The 24,086-nt window shown below is 42.7% G+C and overlaps 1 protein-coding gene across 1 annotated transcript in view; it reads left to right on the forward strand.

Moving 5' to 3' along the window:
• The window catches only part of LOC144692413 (uncharacterized), a 113,171-nt gene that overhangs the window by 47,376 nt on the left and 41,709 nt on the right, over nucleotides 1–24,086 (forward strand). The window contains exons 9-14 of the mRNA XM_078561238.1: nucleotides 3,485–3,562; nucleotides 3,698–3,726; nucleotides 7,942–8,002; nucleotides 14,028–14,062; nucleotides 16,911–16,959; nucleotides 18,331–18,444. Coding sequence (XP_078417364.1) covers nucleotides 3,485–3,562; nucleotides 3,698–3,726; nucleotides 7,942–8,002; nucleotides 14,028–14,062; nucleotides 16,911–16,959; nucleotides 18,331–18,444 — 366 coding nt within the window. The remainder of the gene's footprint in view (nucleotides 1–3,484; nucleotides 3,563–3,697; nucleotides 3,727–7,941; nucleotides 8,003–14,027; nucleotides 14,063–16,910; nucleotides 16,960–18,330; nucleotides 18,445–24,086) is intronic.

The following is a 24,086-nucleotide window of genomic DNA, read 5'->3' on the forward strand; positions in this document are numbered from 1 at the left end:
TTTTCCTGTGTGTTTTTGAGGCTTGCGCTAAACTAATGAACAAAAATGTAGCTGGAGTGTAGTCATCTGGAATAAATTCTATAACAAATTGGAATGCATTACAAAATATAGAGATTATTCTCATTGCTAGAATCCATACTCAGATATCCAAGTCAACTTTATGCAATTTATTATGTTGTAAAATGTTCAAGTTATTTTAGAATCTTTATTTTAAACTTGTTAGGAGGCTGAAAGAGAAAAGCGCAGATCAAAATGTTGAGCATTTTGAATGATTTGGTCAATTGATTTATTCCTTTTTGAATAAAATTCTCAAACAAGCCCATTAGAACTAATAACCTTGCATATAATACATTAGGGAAAAATCTCAATCAGCTGGAAATGCAATAATGGAAGCAAACTCTAAGTCTAACAGAAAATAAGTGTGTGAAAGACTATCGAGATTTTTTAATTATACTTGCAGATCCTTACAAATGTAATGTATAACAGTAGGAGTTGAATGCTATGTATTGTGAATTATGTATTACAGGACCACTGATTTACAGTGACAAAGTTAAATACTGTTTTTATTATGTGATATTATGGAATTAAAACTGGTTATTTTCAGAATGAAATCCTGTTAAAACTATTCACCAATGGCCCTGATTTTATTATAAGTCTCTAAGTGTATCTTTAATTATTTAGTGGCAGCAGAGATGAAGAGAGGGGACAAAATGGGTTGAATATTTAACTGAAAGTGGAAGAAATAGACATAGTGATATGAGTGAGGGTGTGGTAGGAAGGAAAAGGAGTAGTGGGAGGGGGCGGGGTAAAAGGGGTGGAACATAAATGTAATGGAAGAAACATGGGAATTGGGGAAGGGAGTCATTGGGTGCCCTATTTTTCCTGAATCCACCACCATTTGTAGCTCTTTGTCCCACCATGCCACATTACCCAACACCCCCCATAGTAAAGGTAGCAGAAAAGACAAGCAAGCAAAAAGAATTAGAGGAACACGTAGAAAAGTGAAAAATAGAGGGACGGAAATAGAAAAAGGGGAAGCAATAACACAAAGATATCAAAAATGGTAAGAGACAAACCATGGGCAGAAATTGGGTCCTACTTTGCCAATTTTTCTACCATGGAACAGTGGCAAAAAGCACCAATTTCTCAGTGTTGTCTCTCATGCCCCAGTGGCACTTAAAACACACCTAACACTGTATTAGGAGGCCACTTAAATGAGCATTGACCCCCCCCTAGCATATGTTAGTTATCAGTGTACCACCTGTTTAAGAACCTTCACTGGAAATTTGACAGGACTGAATGGAGCATGTGCTGAGCAAGCTCAGTTTTATTAGGTGCTTCAGCAACCTAACCAGTGGTCTGTAAAGGGGCCATTGGGGTCCGCTATCAAAAAATACTTGCTTTTTATGTGGCCCATGGTAGACTACCTTCCCATTTTCCTCCTACCCCCCGCCCTCCCCAAACTACTTTCCAGGACTTAGCTGAGGGCTGCCCCGACCACACCCACCCACCCAGAAATCGGTGAGCGAGCTGTCTATGGATAAATAATTGATGTCTGCAATTCTGCAGAAATATACCCAATTTGGGATGAGCCTCAACCCTCTGACTTCTGGAAAATCCCAGAATATCATTTACTTAAAATGGATTTGTTCAGTCACTGTAGATCAGTAGTCCTGATGTTATCCATACACTTCCTATTCCTTTTGGGACTCTAGGTGTAATGGTGCAGGAGTGTGAAGAGAAGACATTGCTCGAGATACTCTGGCTATAATTGGATAGTGGGACCAAGAAAAAGTAGTTCCACTGAGCTAGATAATGGAAGACAGCATTCGAGGAATATGGCATGGTTAGCCTTGTCAGAAATAGAAGCAGGAGTAGACCATACAGCTCTTTGAGCCTGTTTCACCATTCAATAAGACCATGGTTGCTTACTTCAGCTACACCTTCCCACTTTATCCCTTATATCCTTTGATAGATTTTTGAAATACTATCTCAGACTTGATTGCACTCAAGAAAGGGAGGTAGTGGCCTAGTGGTATTGTCACTGGATTAGTATTCCTGAGACCCAAGGTAATCCTCTGGGGACCCAGGTTCAAATCCCAGCAAATCTGGAATTAAAAGACTGATGATAACCACAAAACCATTCCCAATTGTCGTAAAAATCCATCTGGTTCACTAGTGTCCTTTAACGAAGGAAATCTACTGTCCTTACCTGACTGCAGACCCACAGCAATGTGGTTGACTCTTAAATGCCCTCTGAACAAGGGCAATTAGGGATGGGCAAAAAATGCTGGCCTAGCCAGTGACACCCACATCCCATGAACAAATTTTTTTTAAAAACAGCTCTCTGGGTCAGAGAATGTCAAGGTCCTCACCCTTTTGTGAAAATAAATTTCTCCTCATCTCAGTCTAAATTGGCTGATCCCTTCTTCTGAGATTGTGACCCCGAGTTCTAGAGTCCCCAGCATCTAATCTGTGGAGCCCCCTTAAGAATTTTGTTTCAATTAGATCACCTCTTATTATTCTTAAATCTTGAGAATGCAGGTTTAGCCTACTCAATCCTTCCTTTTAGGACACTCCCCACTTCCCACAAATCAATCTGGTGAGTCTTTATATATTCCTTAAAGGAGTGCAATATCCTTCCTTAGGTAAGGAGACCAGACCTATTCGTAGTACTCCAGGTGTGGTCTCACCAAGGCCCTATCCAATTGCAGTAAGATTACTTTGCTCTTGTACCTCTGTCTTTGTAGTAAAAGCTTTCCTACTTGTTTGGTATACCTGCATGTTACCTTTCTCTGATTTATGTATCATAAAGGGTGCAGAGAGGTCGAGAAAGATGAGGAGAAAAAGTGCACTACAGTTACAGAGGAGTTAGTTTGTAGCTTTTATTTAGTTGTTCAATGCTGTGCAAGGGGAGAGACCTGATTGTAGAAAGTTTCAAGCATAGAGTTGTGGAAAACACGGGCACAGATCTGGGAAAGAGAAAGAAGAACTTGCATTTATATAATGCCTTTTGCAACCACAGGACATTCCAAGGCACTTTACAGCCAATGAAGTACTTTTGGAGTGGTCACTGTTGTAGGAAATGAGGCGGTCAATTTGCAAAAAGCAAGTTCCCATAAACTGCAGCAACGTGATAATGACCAGATAATCTGTTTTTGTGATGTAGATTGAGGGGTAAATTTTGCCGCGACATCAGGGATAACTCCCACAGCTCTTCTTTAAAATACTGCCAATGGATCTTTAATGTCCACTCAGAGGGACAAAAGGAATGATGGGCCTAGAGTAGGTGTAAATATCAACAGCAGAACGACTTCCAGCACCCGTTCAGTTCAGTTTTACTCATAAATCAAATGAGTTTACAAAAAAGAAAATTTAAACAAGTGTGTTACCCATTTAGAAGCATATTCAGGTTGAAATTATGTAGACTTGATGGTATGGCAAATCTTTATAAAAAAATATTGATTTACATTTCATTTTACAGTAACAGTGCAAATAAGATGAATCCCTTGACAAAAATCTTACACAAAGGAAAAGAAAAGAAAAGAAAGGGGCATGAAAGGTAAAATTGACATTGTTTTATATATTACATAATTGGACTTACTGCAGTCTTTTTTAAGGACTTAGAATTAACAAACTTTTTCAAGTTTCAAGAAACCACCTTGCTTTAACATATTTTTAAATTATTTTTCTGCAGTCCATCACATATCCTGCAATCTGAGTTTGGTAAGATTTATATTTTGATATTTTGTGAAATTTTTAATGCTAACGTTTTATTTTGATTCTTTTTTCCCTTGTAAAACGACACCATGGGACCTGTAATTTGGTTCTGGTATAATGCAAGATGAGATAGTTTAGATTGTTGATAGCACATAGTGCATGTTTGCTAAGAAGAGAATTGAAGGTAGGTTATTCTGTCCCAGCAACTGTTAAAGGATGTTGACTATCCTTAAAGAAGTGCATGCTGAGATCCAGTAACCCAGAGGTTATGTTGCTGGACTACTAATCCAGAGGCCTAGATTATTGATCTGGAGGCTCACAACAACGTAAACAATTTGTATGTCACCCTTAATGTAAAAATATGCCCCAGGGTGCTTCACAGGAGCATTATAAAACAAAGTATGACACCAAACCACATGAGAAACTGGGCCAGATGACCAATGATCAAACAGGAAGATTTTAGGTTGTGACTTAGGAGTGAAGTGAGTTAGAGAGCTGGTGAAGTGTATGGAGGGAATTCTAGAGTTTGAGGTCTAGGCAACTGAAGGTGCAGCCACCAAGACTGGAGCAACTGGGGATAAACAAGAGGCCAGAATTAGAGGAGTGCAGATAACATGGAGGGTTGTAGGACTGGAGGAGATTAAAGATAGGGAGCGGCAGGACCATGAAGGGATTTAAAAACAAGGATGAGAATTTTAAAATCAAGACATTGCTTGACCAAGAACCATTGAAAGACAGCAAGCACATGGTTGATAGGGGAATGGGACCTGGTGCGAGTTAAGACATGGGCAGCTGAGTTTCGGATGACTTCAAGTTTACGGAGGGTAGAATATGGGAGACCGGCCAGGAGTGCATTGGAATAGTTGAGTTTAGAGATAATGAAAGCAGCAGATGAGATGAGACAGGGGTGAAGAAGGCCACTGTTATGTAGGTGGAAAGAGGGGATCTTAGTACAGACATCAGGTCGGAAACACATTTCGGATTTAAATGTGACAATAAGGTTTCAAACAGACTGGCATAATTTCAGACTGATGCCAGGGAGAGGGATGGTGTCGGAAGGCAACAGAGTTTGGACTGAGGACTGAAAACAATTCTTCAAGTCTTCCTAATATTCAATTGGAGGAAATTTCTGCTCATCCAATACTGCTTGATAGCTTAGCAACAGTCATCATGTGAAAATTAATGTTGTGTATTTGGATGATGCTACTGAGAGGTAGCCTGTAAATGAAAAATAGGAGGGTGTCTATGATAGATCCTTGTGGAACACCAGAGGTAATGGTGCGGAAAAAAAAGCAGTAAGAGAAGCCATTGAAAGTGATTCTCTGGCTACATTAGATCAATAAGAATGGAGCCACGTGACAGTGAAGGTGCGATGGAGGAGGATGGTGTGGTCAACTGTGTCAAAGGCTGCAGACAGGCCGAGAAGGATAAGGAGGGAAAGTTTACCTTTGTCATAGTCACATAGGGAGTCATTTGTGACTTTGATCAGAGCAGTTTTGATACTGATGAGGTTGAAGCATTCACAACAATCTTCAGGCAGGAGTGCCGAGTGGATAATCCACCCCAGCCTCCTGCGGAGGTCCCCAGCATCACAGATGCCAGTCTTCAGCCAATTCGATTCCCTCCACATGATATCAAGAAATGGCTGAAGGCACTGGATACTGCAAAGGCTATGGGGCCTGGCAATATTCTGGAAATAGTCCCAAAGACTTGTGCTCCAGAACTTGCCGCACCCTTAGCCAAGCTGTTCCAGTACAGCTGCAACACTGGCATCTACCTGGCAATGTGGAAAATTGCCCAGGTATATCCTGTACACAAAAAGCAGGACATATCAACCTGGCCAATTACCGTCCCATCAGTCTACTCTCGATCATCAGTAAAGTGATGGAAGGGGTCATCAAAAGTGCTGTCAGGCAGCACTTGCTTAGCAATAACCTGCTGTCTGACACTCGGTTTGGGTTCCGCCAGGGCAACTCAGCCCCTGACCTCATTACAGCCTTGTTCAAACATGGGCAGAAGAGCTGAACTCCAGAGGTGAGGTGAGAGTGACTGCCCTTGACATTCATGAAGAACTTGACCGAGTGTGGCATCAAGGCTTCCCGGAAAACTGGAGTCAGTGGGAATTGGGGGGGGGAAACTCTCCGCTGGTTAGAGTCATACCTAGCTCAAAGGAAGATGGTTGTATTTGTTGGAGGTCAATCAACTCAGTTTTATGACATCATTGCAGGAGTTCCTCAGGATGGTGTCCTCGGCCCAACTATCTTCAGCTGCTTCATCAATGACCTTTCCTCCATCATAATGTCAGAAGTGTGGATGTTCGCTGATGATTGCACATGTTCAACACCATTAGCAACGCCTCAGAAACTGAAGCAGTCCATGTCCAAATGAAGCAAGACCTGGACGTATCCAGGCTTGGGCTGACAACTGGCAAGTAACATTTACGCCACACAAATTCCAGGCAATGACCATCTCCAACAAATGGGAATCTAATCATCACCACTTGACATTCAATGGCATTGCCATCGCTGAATCCCCCGCTATCAACATCCTGGGGATTACCATTAACCAGAAACTGAACTGGACTAACCATATATATATATATATATATAATATACTGTGGCTATAAGAGCAGGTCAGAGGTTAGGGATCCTGCGGCGAATTACTTGCCTCCTGACTCCCCAAATCGTGTCCACCATCTATAAGACACAAGTCAGGAGTGTGATGAAATACTCTCCACTTGCCTGGATGAGTGCAGCTCCAACAATACTCAAGGAGCTTGACACCATCCAGGACAAAGCAGCCCATTTATTTGGCACCCCATCCACAAACATTTGCTCCTTCCACTACCGACGAACAGTAGCAGCAGTGTGTACCATCTACAAGACGCACTGCAGGAACTCACCAAGGCTCCTCGGACAGCACCTTCCAAACCCACGACAACTACCATCCAGAAGGACAAGGGCAGCAGATAGATGGGAACACCACCACCTGTAAGTTCCACTCACCATCCTGACTTGGAAATATATCACCATTCCTTCACTGTCACTGGGTCAAAATCCTGGAACTCTCTCCCTAACAGGACTGCAGGTGTACCTACACCACATGGCCTGCAGCAGTTCAAGAAGGCAGCTCACCACCACCTTCTCAAGGGCAATTAGGGATGGGCAATAAATGCTGGCCTAGTCAGTGATGCCCACATCCCATGAATAAATTAAAGGAAAACTGTAACAATGGATGTAAACCATGGAGTTGTGGGAAAGATAGAAATGTGTTTTGGAAGCAACTACATATTCAAGGACTTTGAAGATAAAAGGAAGGCTGGGGATGCGGCAGTAGTTTGCAAGGACAGTGGTGCAACTCACTATGGTTTCTTCAACAGTAGCTCCCAAACCTGTGACTTCTACCACCTTGAAGGACAAGGGCCAAAGGCACGTGGAAACATCATCACCTCTAAGTCACACACCATCCTGAATTGGAAGTAGACTGCTGTTCCTTCATCGTCGCTGAGTCAAAATCCTGGAACTCCCTACATGACAGCATTATGGGTCTACCTCCAACACATAGAAGGCACAAGCTCAATAAGGGGGCTCACCAGCATCTTCTGAAAACTGTTGGGGATGGGCAATAAATTCTGGCCTTGACAGTGACGCAAATGACTAGATTTGAAAAAAAGTCAGGAGATTTTGACCATGTTTTATTGCAAGCACAAGAACCAGCATCATTGCATCAAAGAGGCAGTGAGAATATGCAAGAACTGACATGGATGAGGAGTCATTTTCTAATTTCGTCATGATTTGGAGACTGGGTAGAGAATGCCACAAGGAGCCAAGCCTGATTATGTTCTACAATACAGTTACAATCCAAATGAGAATCGAGTAACAGGATTGAAATTTGCATGCAGTTTTATTACAGTGAACTTCAAGTTTAAATCCAATTGATTGGGTTCAGTGAAAATGTACTCATTTTTTAATTCATCCATGGGTTGTGGGTGTCACTGGCTAGGCCAGCATTTATTGCCCATCCTTCATTGCCTTTGAGGTGGTAGTGGTGAGCTGCCTTCTTGAACCCTCTTGAATCTGTAGTGGATATAGTTTTCCTTTTAATATCTTTATTACTAATTTGTAACAAGAACTTAAAATGTAAACCCCAAAATGAAGATAATGTGGTTAATTGGGTTTTCATATTTTGCTTTGTGTGTATCTTTGGTTTTCTTTTTAATAGAATCTGCATCATGCATTTATGATGACGCAATAAGCAATATGATGGGAATTCAAAAACCAAGGTATGTAAATTGCCAGCATGGGTATTGCTTTCCTATGGTTACGGATAGGAGGGGGATTAATTTAAACAGCCCTGATTTCTGCACTCACTACCTGTCCATAAAGAGAAAGGTGTTTTTGATTTTTGATTTCCCCCTTTATAAGTGGCGACGTAGCTTCTCATACCCTTCAGATTTGAAGCAATCCAATCCTCTATTAATGACCCCGCAGCAAACTCGAGATAAGGTAAAATAAGAGGATTAGTTTATTTTACACACAAAATGCGGGAAGGGGTTTCACAATGTCCGTTCTTTATTGCATTCATACAATAAAAGAGGGATAAGGGAAAGAAAGGGGTTCAGGACAAAGACCACAATAAAAGTAAGAATTATGGTTTCACGTGAGTCCAGAATTAATAAGTCCAATGGTGTATTCCTTCAGAGGTTAATGAGCTGAAACCATTGCAGAGTGATCCGCTTTTCCAGAAGCAATGACTTCCATGATAGGAGAAGGCAGGTAGAGATGAATTAGTCTTGTAGGCACAGATACAGATGTTCCAGTAGTACATGGTGTAGATGAGGGTCAGGCAGCTTAAACCTTGGCAGAGATCTTTGTTGCTACCTGTCAGGTGGTAACTGGTAGACAGAGGCAGGCTGCTAGCCTGGAGTCCTGGTTCTCTTCTGAGGTTAAACAGTGACTGAGGATAAAACCGAAAAGCTCTATAATAAAAGTAATACAAACAGCTCAAGTATTGTTCATGTGACAGGGTGGTTTCAGGTCAAGCTATTCAGCTAACAAGGCCCCTTGTTAAAATCCATTGTGTTTTGAGCAGGCGTTGTGTAGTGGTATTGTCACTGAGCTAGTAATTTAGGGACCCAGGGGAATGCTCTGGGGACCAGTGTTTGAGTCCCACCACAGCAGATGCTGGAATTTGAATCCAATAAAAATCTGGAATTAAAAGTCTAATGATGACCATGAAACCATTGTCGATTGTGGTTAAAAAAATAAACCATCTTTAGGGGAGGCAATCTGCCATCCTTACCTGGTCTGGCCTACATGTGACTCCAGACGCACAACAATGTGATTGACTCTTAAAATATCCTCTGAAATGGCCTAGCAAGCCAGTCAGTTGTATCAATCTGCTAAAAAGTATATAAGAAATGGAACTGGACAGACCAGCTGGCATCAACCTAGGCACTAGAAACAAAAACGGCAAACTCAGGCCTGTCGGCCCTGCGAAGTCCTTCTTCCTAATATCTGGAGGATAGTGCCAGAATTGGGAGAACTGTCTCACAGACTAGCCAATCAACAGCCTGATATAGTCATAATTACGGAGACATACCTTACAGACAATGCCCCAGACGCCACCGTTACTATCTGTGGGTATGTCTTGATCCACCAGAAGGACAGACCCAGCAGAAGTGACGGCACAGTAATGTACAATTGGGAGGGAATTGCCCTGAAGAGTCCTCAGCGTCGACTCCGGACCCCATGAAGTCTCATGGCATCAGGTCAAACATGGGCAAGGAAACTTCCTGCTAATTACCACGTACCGCCCGCTACCCTGCCCCCTCCCACCCCGCCCCCTTCACCTGATGAATCAGTGCTCCTCCATGTTGAACACTGAGGGTGGCAAGGGAACAGAATGTACTCTGGGTGGGAGGGGGCTTCAATGTCCATCACCAAGAGTGGCTCGGTAGCATCACTACAGAGGGAGCTGGTTGAGCCCTAAAGGACATAGCTGCTACATTGGGTCTGTGGCAGTTGGGTGAGGGAACCAACAAGTAGGGAAAACATACTTGACCTCAGCCTCACCAAGCTGCCTGCCGCAGATGCATCTGTCCATGTCAGTGTCAGTAGGAGTGACCACCACACTATCCTTGTGGAGACGAAGCCCCAACTTAAATTGAGGATACCCTGCATCATGTTGTGTGGCACTACCACTGTGCTATATGGGATAGATTTCGAACAGATCTAGCAACTCAAGACTGGCCAACCATGAGGCACTGTGGGCCATCAGCAGCAACAGAATTGTACTCAACCACAATCTCATGGCCCGGCATATCCCTGACTCTACCATTACCAACAAGCCAGGGGACCAACCCTGGTTTAAAGAGTGCAGGAGAGCATGCCAGGAGCAGCACCAGGTATAGCTAAAAATGAGGCATCAACCTGGTGAAGTTACAATACAGGACTACTTGCATGCCAAACAGCATAAGCAGCAAGTGATAGACAGAGCTAAGTGATTCCACAACCAACGGATCAGACCTAAGCTCTCCAGTCCAACCACATCCAGTCGTAAATGGTGGTGGACAATTAAGCAACTCACTGGAGGAGGAATGTCCCCATCCTAAATGATAGGGGAGCCCAGTACATCAGTGAAAAAGATAAGGCTGAAGTATTTGCAACAATCTTCAGCCAGAAGTGCCAAGTGGACGATTCATCTCGCCTCCTCTGGAGGTCCCAAGCAATACAGGTGCCAGTCTTCAGCCAATTTGATCCACTCCACGTGGTATCAAGAAATAGCTGAAGGCACTGGATACTGCAAAGGCTATGGGCCCTGACAACATTCCGACAATAGTACTGAAGACCTGTGCTTCAGAACTTGCTGTGCCCCTAGCCAAGCTGTTCCAATACAGGTAAAACACTGGTACCTACCCAGCAATGTGGAAAATTGCCTGGGTATGTCCTGTACACAAAAAGCAGGACAAATCCAACCCAGCCAATTACCACCCTATCAGTCTGCTCTTGATCATCAGTAAAGTGATGGAAGAGGTCATCAACTGTACTATAAAGTGGCACTTGCTTAGCAATCACCTGCTCACTGAGGCTCAGCTTGGGTTCCACCACGGCCACTCAGCCCCTGACCTCATTTGGTTCAAACATGGACAAAAGAGCTGAACTCCAAAGCTGAGGTGAGAGTGACTGCCCTTGACATCAAGGCAGCATTTGACTGGGTGTGGCATCAAGGAACCGGAGCAAAACAGGAGTCGATTGGGAGGGGGGGAAAACTCTCTCTGCTGGTTGGAGTCACACCTAGCACAAAGGAAGATGGTTGTGGTTGTCTGAGGTCAATCATCTCAGTTCCAGGACATCACTGCAGGAGTTCCTCAGGGTGGTGTCCTAGGCCCAACCATCTTCAGCTGCTTCATCCATGACATTCCTTCCATCGTAAAGTCAGAGTGGGGATGTTCGCTGATGATTGCACAATGTTCTTCACCATTTCCAACTCCTCAGATACTGAAGCAGCCCATGTTCAAATGCAGCAAGACCTGGGCAATATCCAGGCTTGGGCTGACAATTGGCAAGTAAGATTTGCACCACACAACTGCCAGGCAGTGACCATCTCCAACAACAGAGAATCTAACCATCACCCCTTGACATTCAATGGCATTACCATCGCTGAATCCCCCACTACCAACATCTTGGGTGTTACCATTGAACAGAAACTGAACTGGACTAGCCATATAAATACTGTGGCTACTAAAACAGGTCAGAGGCTAGGAATCCTGTGGTGAATTATTCACCTCCTGATTCCCCAAGCCTGTCCACCACCTGCAAGGCATAAGTCAGGAGTGTGATGAAGTATTCTCCACTTGCCTGGATGAGTGCAGCTCCAACAACGCCATCCACAGCTTAACACTACCCAGGCCAAAGCAGCCCGCTTGATTGGACCCCATCCACAAATGTTCACTCCCTGCACCACCGACGCACAGTGGCAGCAGTGCATACCATCTACAAGATGCACTGCAGGAACTCACCGAGGCTCCTTAGATAGCACCTTCCACATCTACAACCACTATCATCCAGAAGGACAATGGCAGCAGACTCATAGGAACACTATCACCTGGAAGTTCTTCTCCAAGTCACTCACCATCCTGACTTGGAAATATATCGCCGTTCCCTCACTGCCGCTGGGTCAAAATGCTGGAACTCTCTCCCTAACAGCACTGTGGATGTACCTACACCACATGGACTTCAGCAGTTCAAGAAGGTAGCTCATCACCACCTTTTCAAGGGCCATTAAGGATGGGCAATAAATGCTGGCCTAGCCAGCGACGCCCACATATCATCAGTGAACTAAAAAAAACAACGTTGGTGAAGAGGAGTTACTAATAGCTCTGTCTTTGTCCATAGCTGGCTGGTGCAGAGTCTAATGTACTATCCTTTGTGTTGGCTTGGTTAGAATGTTTATACAATGCAAGAAGTGTTGCATTCCCGGGAGTTACATTCCATCCCTCTCCTCCCTATCCTATTGCTGGTGCCCACTTCCAGGCACCTAAACTGGCCTCTGCCAGTGCGAGAAACTGGATGTGGACTGGACAAATCTACTTGTCTTCCTTTAATTGGCTTCAATAAGGCTCTTAGTGAACCCGATTGGTTACCTCCCACACGTGGGCAGGTAACCCTGTCGGCCCTTGATTCTGCCTCAACAAAAATGGCCCGGAGGTGGGATGGAGCTGGGGAATCGGCATGCTGGTCTAAATATTTATTGCTCCGGCCCACCTCCAATCCCATTCCAGTGAGTTTGCTTATGGCAATGTTATAGAATATCGATTTGAAGTGCTTTTTGTTGTGTCAGTAGTAAAGGTAGCACTGGTGTGGAAATGCAAATAATTGTTGCCGACAGCACAACCTTTACTAATAGTCATTTGGTAATACAGAACTTGTGTTGCTGAAAAAAGAAACGTATCAATGCTTTTTGTCTTGCACTCATCAAGACACTTCGCAAGAATACCAATATAAGGGGAAAACAATAATTTATACTATATGTGAAGGGTGCTGATTGGTTGGCCAGACAATTAAAGTTGCAGTTGTGAATTTAAACAACAGCACATAATACAAGTATGGTAGTGTTGCCACCAATGTTCTGCAATCCAACTCAAGAATAAATGAATAGGATTCCAGGGTACTGGAAGCTAAAGGCTACACAATTAATGCTACTTGAGGTATTCTTGCATAATGTAATGGCAGTGGTAATTTTTAATAGAAGCATTGAAATTGAATTTTTTGAATGAAATTATTAAAGCAAAACTTTTCTTAATTTATTGATTGAGGAAGTCTTGGATTTGATGAACTAGTATGACTAGAAATTGCAATTAGGGCATATGCACACAAAATTTTAAGTTACAACAGCCAGAGATTGATTACCATAATATTATTTTAAAGGCACATTGTCTTCAATCAAAAAGTGCTTGGAAGCAAAAGCCTGCTATATACACTTCAATGATGCAAATCACATTAAAACCCAAACAACATGCTCATGGCTCAGAAAAGTTGTGCCATGCAGACAAACAGGTCACCCTGGTTTCAGCCATCATCTGTGATGGCGATTGATCTCTACCAGGTTATTGTTTGTGTTGTAATTGGCTTCAGTGCCACAGTACAGAAGGAAAAAAAGACTCTTGTTCTTGATTGTGTTTCTAGTGGAGAATAATTGTGTGCATGTTGTCAGGTGATGATAAGACTTGGACTGAGATTTCATGACTGCTGTAGTTGAATAAAATGTGACTCTGAATGGCTACTAGCAGAGGTATCTGTGGACCCCCCCAGCATAGAGTACCTTCAGGAGAGCCAGGAGAATTGATGAGAAATTCAGGGGATTGGGGAAGCTCCCAGCACAGTTGTTTGTGATGCATGCTGTCCCTCTCCAAACAAAAGAAATGCAGTTTGCTAAACACCTTTCCATGGAGTCTAGGCCCATTTTAAATTAATAAGAATAACCAGGATTTTATTAATTGGTAGAAGATGAAAAGGAGAAAGTGCAGTACAGTCTTGCAAAATGTACAATTTTTCTGATTTTAAATATGAAGAATGCATGATCACAGAACCTAAAACTTATTGCGGAACCATAGATTTTCATGTAAAGTATAAGTTTGATTAAAATCAAGTTAGTATGGCTTTTCTCAACTTGTTGCTCATTAATGAAGTTTAATAATGGATTTTTTAGGATTACAAATTATATTGCCTTTAATGAAGAAAATATAAAAAGTACAGTTTCTTACTTTTGTGTCTCTCTATTCTGGTCATGACCGACACAATCAAAAGCTTTAGCAGTTCACAGAACCATTTTGCTGATGACGGTAAGTTCAAAAGATCCTCTGTTGAGTGACACACCTCTTAACATTTAATCATATCTTAACTAGGGCATCATTGAACTGGAGAGCTGCTCTGAAGTGTAGCTGACCACTTTCATTAGTGGAGCAGTCCTGGGAAGCAAGAGGCCTGAAAAGGCTGTTGCCAGAAAATGTAATGGTGAACATACAAAATAAAGACTTGACTACAGCAACTTGCATTCATGTAACTCATTTTAACGTAGAAAAATTCACAAGTGCTTCACAGGGAAATAATTTAAAAATGGATACAGAACCAAAGAGAAAGATATTAGAAGGGATAACCAAAGGCTTGGTCCAAGAAGTGGGTGTTAAGGAAGGTGTTGAATGAGGAAAGGGAAAAGGAAAGGTGAAGGGGTTAGGGAAAGAATTCCTGAGTATGGATCATAAGTGGGTCGGGTCACAGCCGTGAAGAGTGGAGAAATACACAAGAGGCTTGAGTAAGGAATGAGGATTTCAGGGGTGATTGTAGGGCTGGAGAAGGTTAAAAAGATAGGAAGTGGTGAAATGATGGAGGGATTTATTGCATGGCTAAATAGCTTATGATATTTGATTGAGGTTTCAAATGCTGAATTCAGCCAAGCTGAACTTCAAAGTCCATATCCCATCAGTCACAAAGACTATCACTGTAATCATCTGCTTCTCCCCTAACTCAGTAGATCTGATGTTGAAATTGTCATCAAACAAAATCAAATACTCTCCAGGTCAGCCATCCCTCTGTCATTCACTTCAGTTCATTGAAAACTCTGCTGCACATATCTATTGAAATCCACTCATCCATCATCCCTGACCTCTCTGCATTGGCTCCCAGACTTGAGAATGTCAAATTTAAAACTTTTTTTGCTTGCATTTAATTCTCTTAATGTCCTTGTATTTCCCTATCTCTGTAACCTCCTCCAGCATTAAATCCCTCATCGTGAATTTTGTTCCTCTAATTCCAATATCTTGTGCGTCACCAACCCCCACCACCACCACCACCACCCTCCCCACCACCCCGCAACCCCTTGTCTCACGTTATGTGACAATGTCTTAAACTCCCTACACTCCATCCACTGCAAATCCTACCTTAAACCTCTCCACTTCCCTGTCCTTCCTTAAACCCACTAATAATTGGTCAACTCTGCTAATATTTCCTTTGATTTAACATCACTTCTTTCCTCATGCTTCTGTGAATGCTTTGGGACCACTGTCTGCATTAAAGGTGCTACATAAATGCAAGTTGTTGTGGTACTTCCAGGATCAATGAATTTAAAACTCTCATTGATCTACATATATGGCCATTTAGTTTTGTTCCAGATTGCAGCCAAACGTTACATAGATAAGCATGATACTTTGTGGTAGATCTGGAATTTGTCTCGTACAAAAATATCTTTAGCCCGTACTTACTTGGAATATTTTGAATTGCAAATTAAATAACTGTTTTCTTGAATTGAACTTTGAAACTTTGTAAATTGATCAAGATTGGTTCTTTCCGTAAAATTCTGCCAGACTTGTATGATAATATGTAGTTTTTTAACATTGTAAAACATCCTTTGTCAGTTCACAGGAGCATTATCAACCAAAATGTGACACATAAGAGGAAATTGGAGCAGATGTAGGTTTTAATGAGCATCTTAAACGAGGAAAGAGAGGCAGAGAGGTATAGCAAGGGCCTTGACAATGAAGGAGCAATATCAGGGATGCTCAAGGGGCCGAATGAAAGGAGTGCAGATATTTTGACAGGTTATAGGACAATGTCAGAGGTCAGAGAGCACAAGGCTGATAGGTGAATGAGGCTTGGTGCGAGTTAGGACATGGGCAGCAGAGCGTTGGATGACCTTAAGCTTATTAAGGGTAGTATGTGGAAGGTCAGCTGCTGTGTGTTAGAATAGTAAAGTCCAGAGGTAAAAAAGGCCTGGATGAGGGTTTCAGCAGCAGATGAATTGAGGCAGGAGCAGAGTTGGGCGACGTTATGGAGGTGGATTTATGCGACCTGAGCAATGGCACAGATTCAACATCAGACTGTTGCCTGGAAGAAGGAAAGAGTCGATGGCTAGAGTACAGAGTTTGTGGCAGGGGCCAATGACAATGGCTTTAGTCTTTCCAATATTTAGTAGGAGAAAATATCTGCTTATTCAGTACTGAATGTTGAACAAGCAAGTCTTGACAATTTAGCAGCAGTGAAGGGATCAAGAGAAATAGTGATGATGTAACAACACTAGTCATCAGCATACATGTGGAAAGTAATGCTGTGTTTTCGGATGGTATAATAGAGTGTAAATGTCCAAAATGTAATGTCAGTTTTGATGTTGACATTGAGTTAATTATTAAGTGATAATTTCTTCCCATTGGCCCACAGTGATTGAACTGTCCTTACAGACTCTCCCATACATTCAACTTAATGCAGTTTACAGTTTGTAGCTGTCCATATTCTAGACCATAAGACATAGGAGCAGAAATTAGGCCAATCGGCCCATCGAGTCTGCTCCGCCATTCAATCATGGCTGATAAGTTTCACAACCCCATTCTCCCGCCTTCTCCCCGTAACCTTTGATCCCCTTACCAATCAAGAACCTATCTATCTCGGTCTTAAATACACTCAATGACCTGGCCTTCACAGCCTTCTGTGGCAATGAATTCCATAGATTCACTACTCTCTGGCTAAAGAAGTTTCTCCTCATCTCTGTTCTAAAAGGTCTTCCCTTTGCTCTGAGGCTGTGCCCTCGGGTCCTAGTCTCTCCTACTAATGGAAACATCTTCCCCACGTCCACTCTATCCAGATTCTGTTGTCCAATCCTTTTTCCTGTCTGACTTACTGTATATATCATTTTTGTTTCAGAGTCATTACATGAGCAAGTGTATGATGATGCAGAAACAAGTAACTCTGAGTAAGCATTTTACATTTATTTCTCCATTGATTTGGATAGCAGACACACTCTGTATAAAGATTCTGAGGGCTGGCACTGAAGGTGTCCTCGCTGAAATTATCTTAGCTTTATGACGGAGCACTGCTTCATCCCTGGAAAAGCATCTGAGCATTAATTTCTTAGGGAAAAATGTAAAAGATTTGAACAAAATTCATGTATTTATAATCCATTTTAACATAGAACGCATCATAGCTGATCTTTATCCTGCTCTCTCCCAACTGTTTCATCATTATAGTAGGAGCCATGGATAAACTGTGGTGCTGGTTGAATAGTTCAATTAATTGAACACCTTTTCAGGCTTTACTTAGTTTTTCAATCCTCTGATGCATGTAAAACGAGTATCATGTCTTAAAGCGAGGAGGAATCTGAGTTTGCAAGGGCTTATCAGTGCTTACTATGCTGTTTTAATATCTACTGGTTGTTAAGCAATGGAAAGGATCAACACTAGGCAGTTGGCTTCCATTTCTTATGGTGCTTGACCTCCACGGGTTGCTTGTGATATGCTGAGATCAATTATAATATCGAACAAAGGTTGAGGATCAAACATGGGGCTTTTGTCTGGTCTGAATGCAACTTACACATAAGTTTGTGAAATATGTTAATGGATATTCCCCATTTTCTATCTAAATTAAATAATTCTCAAATTTAAAATTATGTTTCATTTCAGACGAGCAATATTTGTATTCTTTCCTCCCTGAAGTCACTGACTCACCTTTCAGCACATTGACCTGTCTCATTGTGTAGGTTTGCACAATGAATGTTCTTGTTGTACCTGCACTGATGGAGGTGGAGCAGTATTATCACACCTGAACTCAACCTTATCTGTGCTGTATCCACTTTCACTTTCCAGCAAGGGTCTCTTGATGATAGTTGAAATTGGGTAATCTGATTGGCTGTTTTTTCCCCTCAAGCCTGGGACACTGAGACTAGTAGTAGCCCACTGCCACCCAGTTTAGATCAGCTAGCTCAGCATAAATTAAATATTGGGCTAAAGGTGCTTTGCTGTGTGCGAAGAAGTTTCACAGTCTAAGCTTCAATAATTTATGTATGGAGTTAGCTTATCTCAATAGGGAAACAGTTGGGTTGCTACATTCTACCTTGGCCCCACAAGTACGAAGGATAAACACCAGCCATTATCTTAGCTTGGGATTGCTATTCGTTGAATCATGTTGAAAAGTGTAGGTACGTGGACAATGTTCATGGACAAGATTGGGCACAGCTGTTATAATCTGAGCTATCTCCAAAAACTCCTATTCATGTTCATAGCAAAAAGGCATTTTTCTCAGAGATCCTAAGTGTAGCTCCATGTTAATGTTCCTCACATTTATCTAGGACCCTTAAAGGCCGAATTAAAGAATTTGGAAAGCTGTTCAAGAAGGAGGTTGGTGATGGAGAAAGGGAGAAGAAGGTAAAAACGAGAAAAGAAAAGGGACAAGATCATCTCAGGTACTTATAACAAGGGCTCTTTATAAGCTGTCTCATTTTATCAATCTATATATGCCTCACCTCACCCAGTATATTTATATATATATATTATTTTCTCTATGCATTCTCATTTTGCATGTCTGCTTTAGTTTTTTAGTTCGCTCTCAGGATGGGAATTTGCATCTCTAGTTTCCCTTGAGAAGTTGGCGGTGAGCTGCCACCTTGAACCACTGTGTTCCATGTGGTGAAGGTACCCCCACAGTGCTGTTAGGAAAGGAGTTCCAAGATTTTGACCTAGTGACAATGAAGGAATGATGACATATTCTCAAGACCAGAAAAGTGTTTGACTTTGAGAGAATGGTGGTGTTGATAGTTCCTATGCACTTTTTGCCCTTATCCTTCTAAGTCATAGAGGTTGCAGGTTTGGGAGGTGTTTAGAAGCCTTTACAAGTTGCTGCAGTGCATCTTGTAGATGGTGCACACCTCTGCCATTGTGTACCAGTCGTGGAGGGCATGAATGGAGGTGGTTAAGTGCTTTCTCTGTTCCTCTGTCTAACCTCTCAATCTGTACAAAAGAGAAAACTAGCTAATTTATAGCAGCAGTTTCCTCTTGCAGTGCAATTTCCCAGTTGTCTTTTTCTAGTCTACCTTATATAGCTGGCAGATCTGACATTTAGTCTGGTACTCTACTTAATGCATTCTGTATCTGAACAAGCTCAATATCATCTTCCCTCAGAGGTGTTTATTGTGTCCAATTACTAGATAATTGAAATTCAACTTAAATAGTTGTGACATTTCAAATCTGACTTTGCATGTTTCTCTTGAACGTACTCCTGAGACCATCAGCAGAAAGCATTCCTAATATTTCTAACAGTACTTCATCAGAAAGAAAGATGATTACAGTACAAACATTTTTAATTATCAGTTCTAGTTACGAACTGAAAAAAATATTTTGGAATGTATCAAAGCTAAAAGAATAGGTAAAATAAATTTGGAGAGGATGTTTTGGGATTGTGTTCAGTATTAATTTTTTTAAATGGATTGAATGATGCAGTATATTGGCGAACAATTTTTTTGCACCTTTGGGATTTAGGTCTGAAATAGCTCAATCCAATGGCATGAGAGAGTATTCCCCCTCTGCTGGTTATAGCAATCCTACAGGAAGTAAGTTTAATCAATCCCAGTTCTACTGGATGTAGCCCACAGTGTAAACCTGCCCATAATGTGTTTCAGTTGTCACTATTCAGAGAGGCAACAACATTCACATGGTGGGAAAGGGAACATTGCACACTGATGCAGTGTATGACTCATTTTTGAAATCGTTGATGAGGCAATGCAGAAAAAGCTTTAACTTGCATTTATACTATTGTATACCAGACTGTAAGAATGATTGGTGCTAAAAGAGATGCAGCCAATAGAGAAAAATGTTCTTTCATGGTGCTAACGTCTGTCATTTTGATAATGTAAATATTTTCAAAAATGGCATTTTAAAACATTCCATTTAAGGGTTCTTCACTTTTTGACTTGGAGTGTGAGTGTGGCATTCAGGGGTCGGGACGTATGGCGAACATCATTATGCTATGTGAGGCTGAGAGAATTTAGCTACAGGACTTCATTTCAATGGTAGAGGTCAGACTCCCACACAAACCCAGTGAGAATGAATATGTGGCCAGCAGGTGGAGGTGTTATTTTGGATGACAGGAAGATGCTGCTGGAGACCAAAATGAATGATCCCTGGTATAAGAAATAGGAACAGGAGCAGACCATATGGCCTGTAGAGCTTGCTTCATCATTTAATATTATTATGTCTGATGTTGGGCTTTAACTCCATTTACCTGCCCACTCCCCAAATCCCTTAATCCCCTGAGAGACCAAAATTCTGTCAATCCCAGCCTGAAAAATATTCAAAAGTGGAGCATCTACAACGCTTTGGGGAGAGAATTCAAAAGATTCACAACCCTTTGAGTGAAGTAATTTCTCCTCATCTCTTTCCTAAACGATCGTCCCCTTATCCTGAGACTGTGTTTTAGCCTTCCCGACCAGCGGAAACAATCTCTGTGTCTACCCTATCAAGCTCCTTCAGAATTTTGCAGATTTCAATGAGACCGCCTCTCATTCTTCTAAACTGCAGAGAATATAAACCCAATTTACTCAGCCTTTCATCACAGGACAGCCCCCTCATCCTAGGGACTAATCTTTGCTGCACTGCCTCCAATGCAAGTAAATCCTTTCTTAAATGCGGAGACCAAAACCGCACACAGTATTCCAGCTGTGGTCTCGCCAAAACCCTGTTCAACTGAAACAAGACTTATTTTTTCTTATACTCCAATCCCCTTGCAATAAAGGCCAACATGCCATTTGCCTTAATTGCTTCCTGCACTTGCATGCTACCTTTCTCCATTCCTTGTAGGAGCACACCCTTTGAACATCCATACTTACAAGCTTCACACCTTTAACAATATTCTGCTTTTCTATTCTTATGACCAAAGTGAATAACTTCACACATCCCTACATTATATTCCATCTGTCATCTTATTGCCCACTCACTTAACCTGCCTATATCTCTTTGCAGCATCTGTGTCCTCTCCATAGCTTATCTTCCCACCTAGCTTGATATCATCAGAAAACTTTGATATATTACCCTCTATCTCTTTATCTAATTCATTAATATAGATCATAAATAGCCGAGTCTCCAGCGCTAATCCTTGTGGCACTCCACTATTCACTGCCTGCCAACTTGGAAAAACCCCATTCATGCCTCCTCTCTGCTCTCTATCCATTAGCCAATCCTCTATCCATGCTAAAATATTACTCCCAACTCCATGGGGAGAATTTTCTCCCCGTCGGGGGTGGGTGTTGGATGTGGGCGGGCGTGCAGCCAATCACCGCCCGCGATCGGCTGCGTGCTGCCATTTTACGTGGGCAGGCCAATTAAAGCCCACCCAGCGTGACACGCACCCGAAAGCACTCAGCGCTCCCTTTGCAGGCAGGGTGAGTAGGCTGAGTCGGGGCCTGTGCTCTTTCACAGAAAGAGCGCAGAAATCTCCCTGAGGCACAGAGCTGCCTCGGAGATTAGATTGATTTTGAAAAATTTTAATAAAGAAAAAAAAATTTTTAAGACAAGCTGGGACTTGTGAATGAATTTTAATAAAAATTTTTATTAAACTTTAAAAACCTTCATGAAACCTCATCCCGCCCATGGCCTTATGCCATCCTTTACTGTCAGGGCTACCCCTCCTCCTTTGCAATTCTGCCTGTCTGTCTGAAATATTCTGTACCCTGGAATATTTATTTCCCAACCTTGATCATCTTGTAATCATGACTCTGTAATGGCGATTAGATCTAAATCATTTACTTCTATTTGTGCCCTGCAATGGCCTTATTCACTGACGTATAATTTTTGTCAAACTTTCTGACCCTTCCTGTCCCAGTCTGCTTGTCTTTACCCCATTTCTCTTCTGTTCTGATGCCTCAACCGTTCTCTTTGGATTTCTATATCTCCCTTCACCTGAACCCTCCCCACCCCCTCTGTTAGTTTAAAGCCCTGTCTGCAGCCCTAGTTCTACAATTGGCCAGGACACTGGACTCAGCTCAGTTCTAGTAGAGCCCATCCCAACGGAATAACTCACTCTTTCCCCCAGTACTGATGCTAGTGCCCACCCTTCTTCTCACCCCACTCTTTGAGGCACAGATTTAATTCTTTAATCTGCCTGACCCTATGCCAGTTGGCATGTGGCTCAGGTAACAATTCAGAGGTGATTACCTTTGATGCTCTGCGTTTTAGTTTGGGCCCTCCCAAATTCTCCTAGGTAGAACCAGGAATGATGTTCTGCTACGTCGTTGGTTTCCAAGTGGACTACGGCCACTGGATCCTCCCCCCGCACACCAAGTTCCTCTCCAGATGTGAGCAGATATCCTAAACCCTGGCACTGGGCAGGCAATAGAACCTTCGGAACTCCCGGTTGCGGCTGCAGAGAACAGTGTCTATCCCCCTGATTATACTGTCTCCTACCACTACCACATTCCACTTTGTTCCTCCCACTTGAATGACATCCTTCACCGTGGTGTGATGGCCAGTGCGCTCATCCACCTTGCAATCCTTCTCATCCACACAGGTAACAAGGCATCTCGTTTCTGTTAGACAGTCAGGGACTGAGGCTCCTCCATCACTACATGCTGATTCTCCATACCTGCCTGACTCGCAGTCACACCCTCCTGTCCCTGACCATTGACCAACTCTAAGGTTCATCCTAACCTAATGGGGTGTGACTGCCTCTTGGAAGGTAACTCTCCCCCTCCCTGATCCACCACAATATCTGCAACTCAGACTCCAGCTCAGCAATTCGAAGCCAAAGTTCCCTAAGTTTCAGACACTTACTGTAGATATGGTTGCCTGGGATTGCAATGCATTCCCCAGATTCCCACCTGCCATTTTTCTCCAAATCTATTTATTTAATTAGTCAATTAGTTAATAATTTACACAGATAAAGTAATAGAAAGTTGCACTCACCTACTTGGAGACAAAAGAAGAAAACTCGAGACTTTTTTTTAAAAAGTAGAAAAAGGTGCACCTCTTTTCCTCTCTGAACTGAATTCCCACCTGAACGAAATTCCCAACTACACAAACTGTCTACGTCTCATTCAGACGTAGTTTCCCCTCCATGCATCCCTTTTCTCCATGCAGTTTAAGAAACCGGTCTGCCTACATAGAGTCTCTGATGAGTCGCTAGCTAGCTTGGCTTTCTGCTACAGTAATTAACACCTATTGAACCAACTAATTTCAGCTGATTGACAGGTAACTGCCACAGCCAGGCAGCTCAGAGTTTAACAATAGTTAAAAGTTAAATAGTTAATAGTTAAAGTTAGTTTATGGGGTATGTAGAACGTTCCTTGTTTCAGTCCTACTCCGGCCCCCTCCCACAACTCTTTCTCCGGTACATCGATGATTACTTCGGTGCGGCTTCATGCTCTCGTCGGGACCTGGAAAAATTTATTAATTTTGCTTCCAATCTCCACCTCCCCATCATTTTCACATGGTCCATCTCTGACACTTCCCTTCCCTTCCTTGACCTCGCTGTCTCAATTTCTGATGATAGACTGTCCACCAATATCCATTACAAGCCTACCGACTCCCACAGCTACCTCGACTGCAGCTCCTCACACCCTGCTTCCTGTAAGGGCTCCATCCCATTCTCTCAGTTTCTTCGCCTCCGTCGCATCTGTTCTGATGATGCTACCTTCAAAAACAGTTCCTCTGACATGTCCTCCTTCTTCCTTAACCGAGGTTTTCCACCCACGGTCGTTGACAGGGCCCTCAACCGTGTCCGGCCCATCTCCCGCGCATCCGCCCTCACACCTTCTCCCTCCCAGAAACATGATAGGGTCCCCCTTGTCCTCACTTATCACCCCACCAGCCTCCGCATTCAAAGGATCATCCTCCGCCATTTCCGCCAACTCCAGCATGATGCCACCACCAAACACATCTTCCCTTCACCCCCCTGGCGGCATTCCATAGGGATCGTTCCTTCCGGGATACCCTGGTCCACTCCTCCATCACCCCCTACTCCTCAACCCCCACCTATGGCACCTCCCCATGCCCACGCAGAAGATGCAACACCTGCCCCTTCACTTCCTCTCTCCTCACCGTCCAAGGGCCCAAACAC

The sequence above is a fragment of the Cetorhinus maximus genome, chromosome 17 (assembly GCF_964194155.1).
Source record: "Cetorhinus maximus chromosome 17, sCetMax3.hap1.1, whole genome shotgun sequence".
Classification (NCBI taxonomy): Eukaryota; Metazoa; Chordata; class Chondrichthyes; order Lamniformes; family Cetorhinidae; genus Cetorhinus; species Cetorhinus maximus.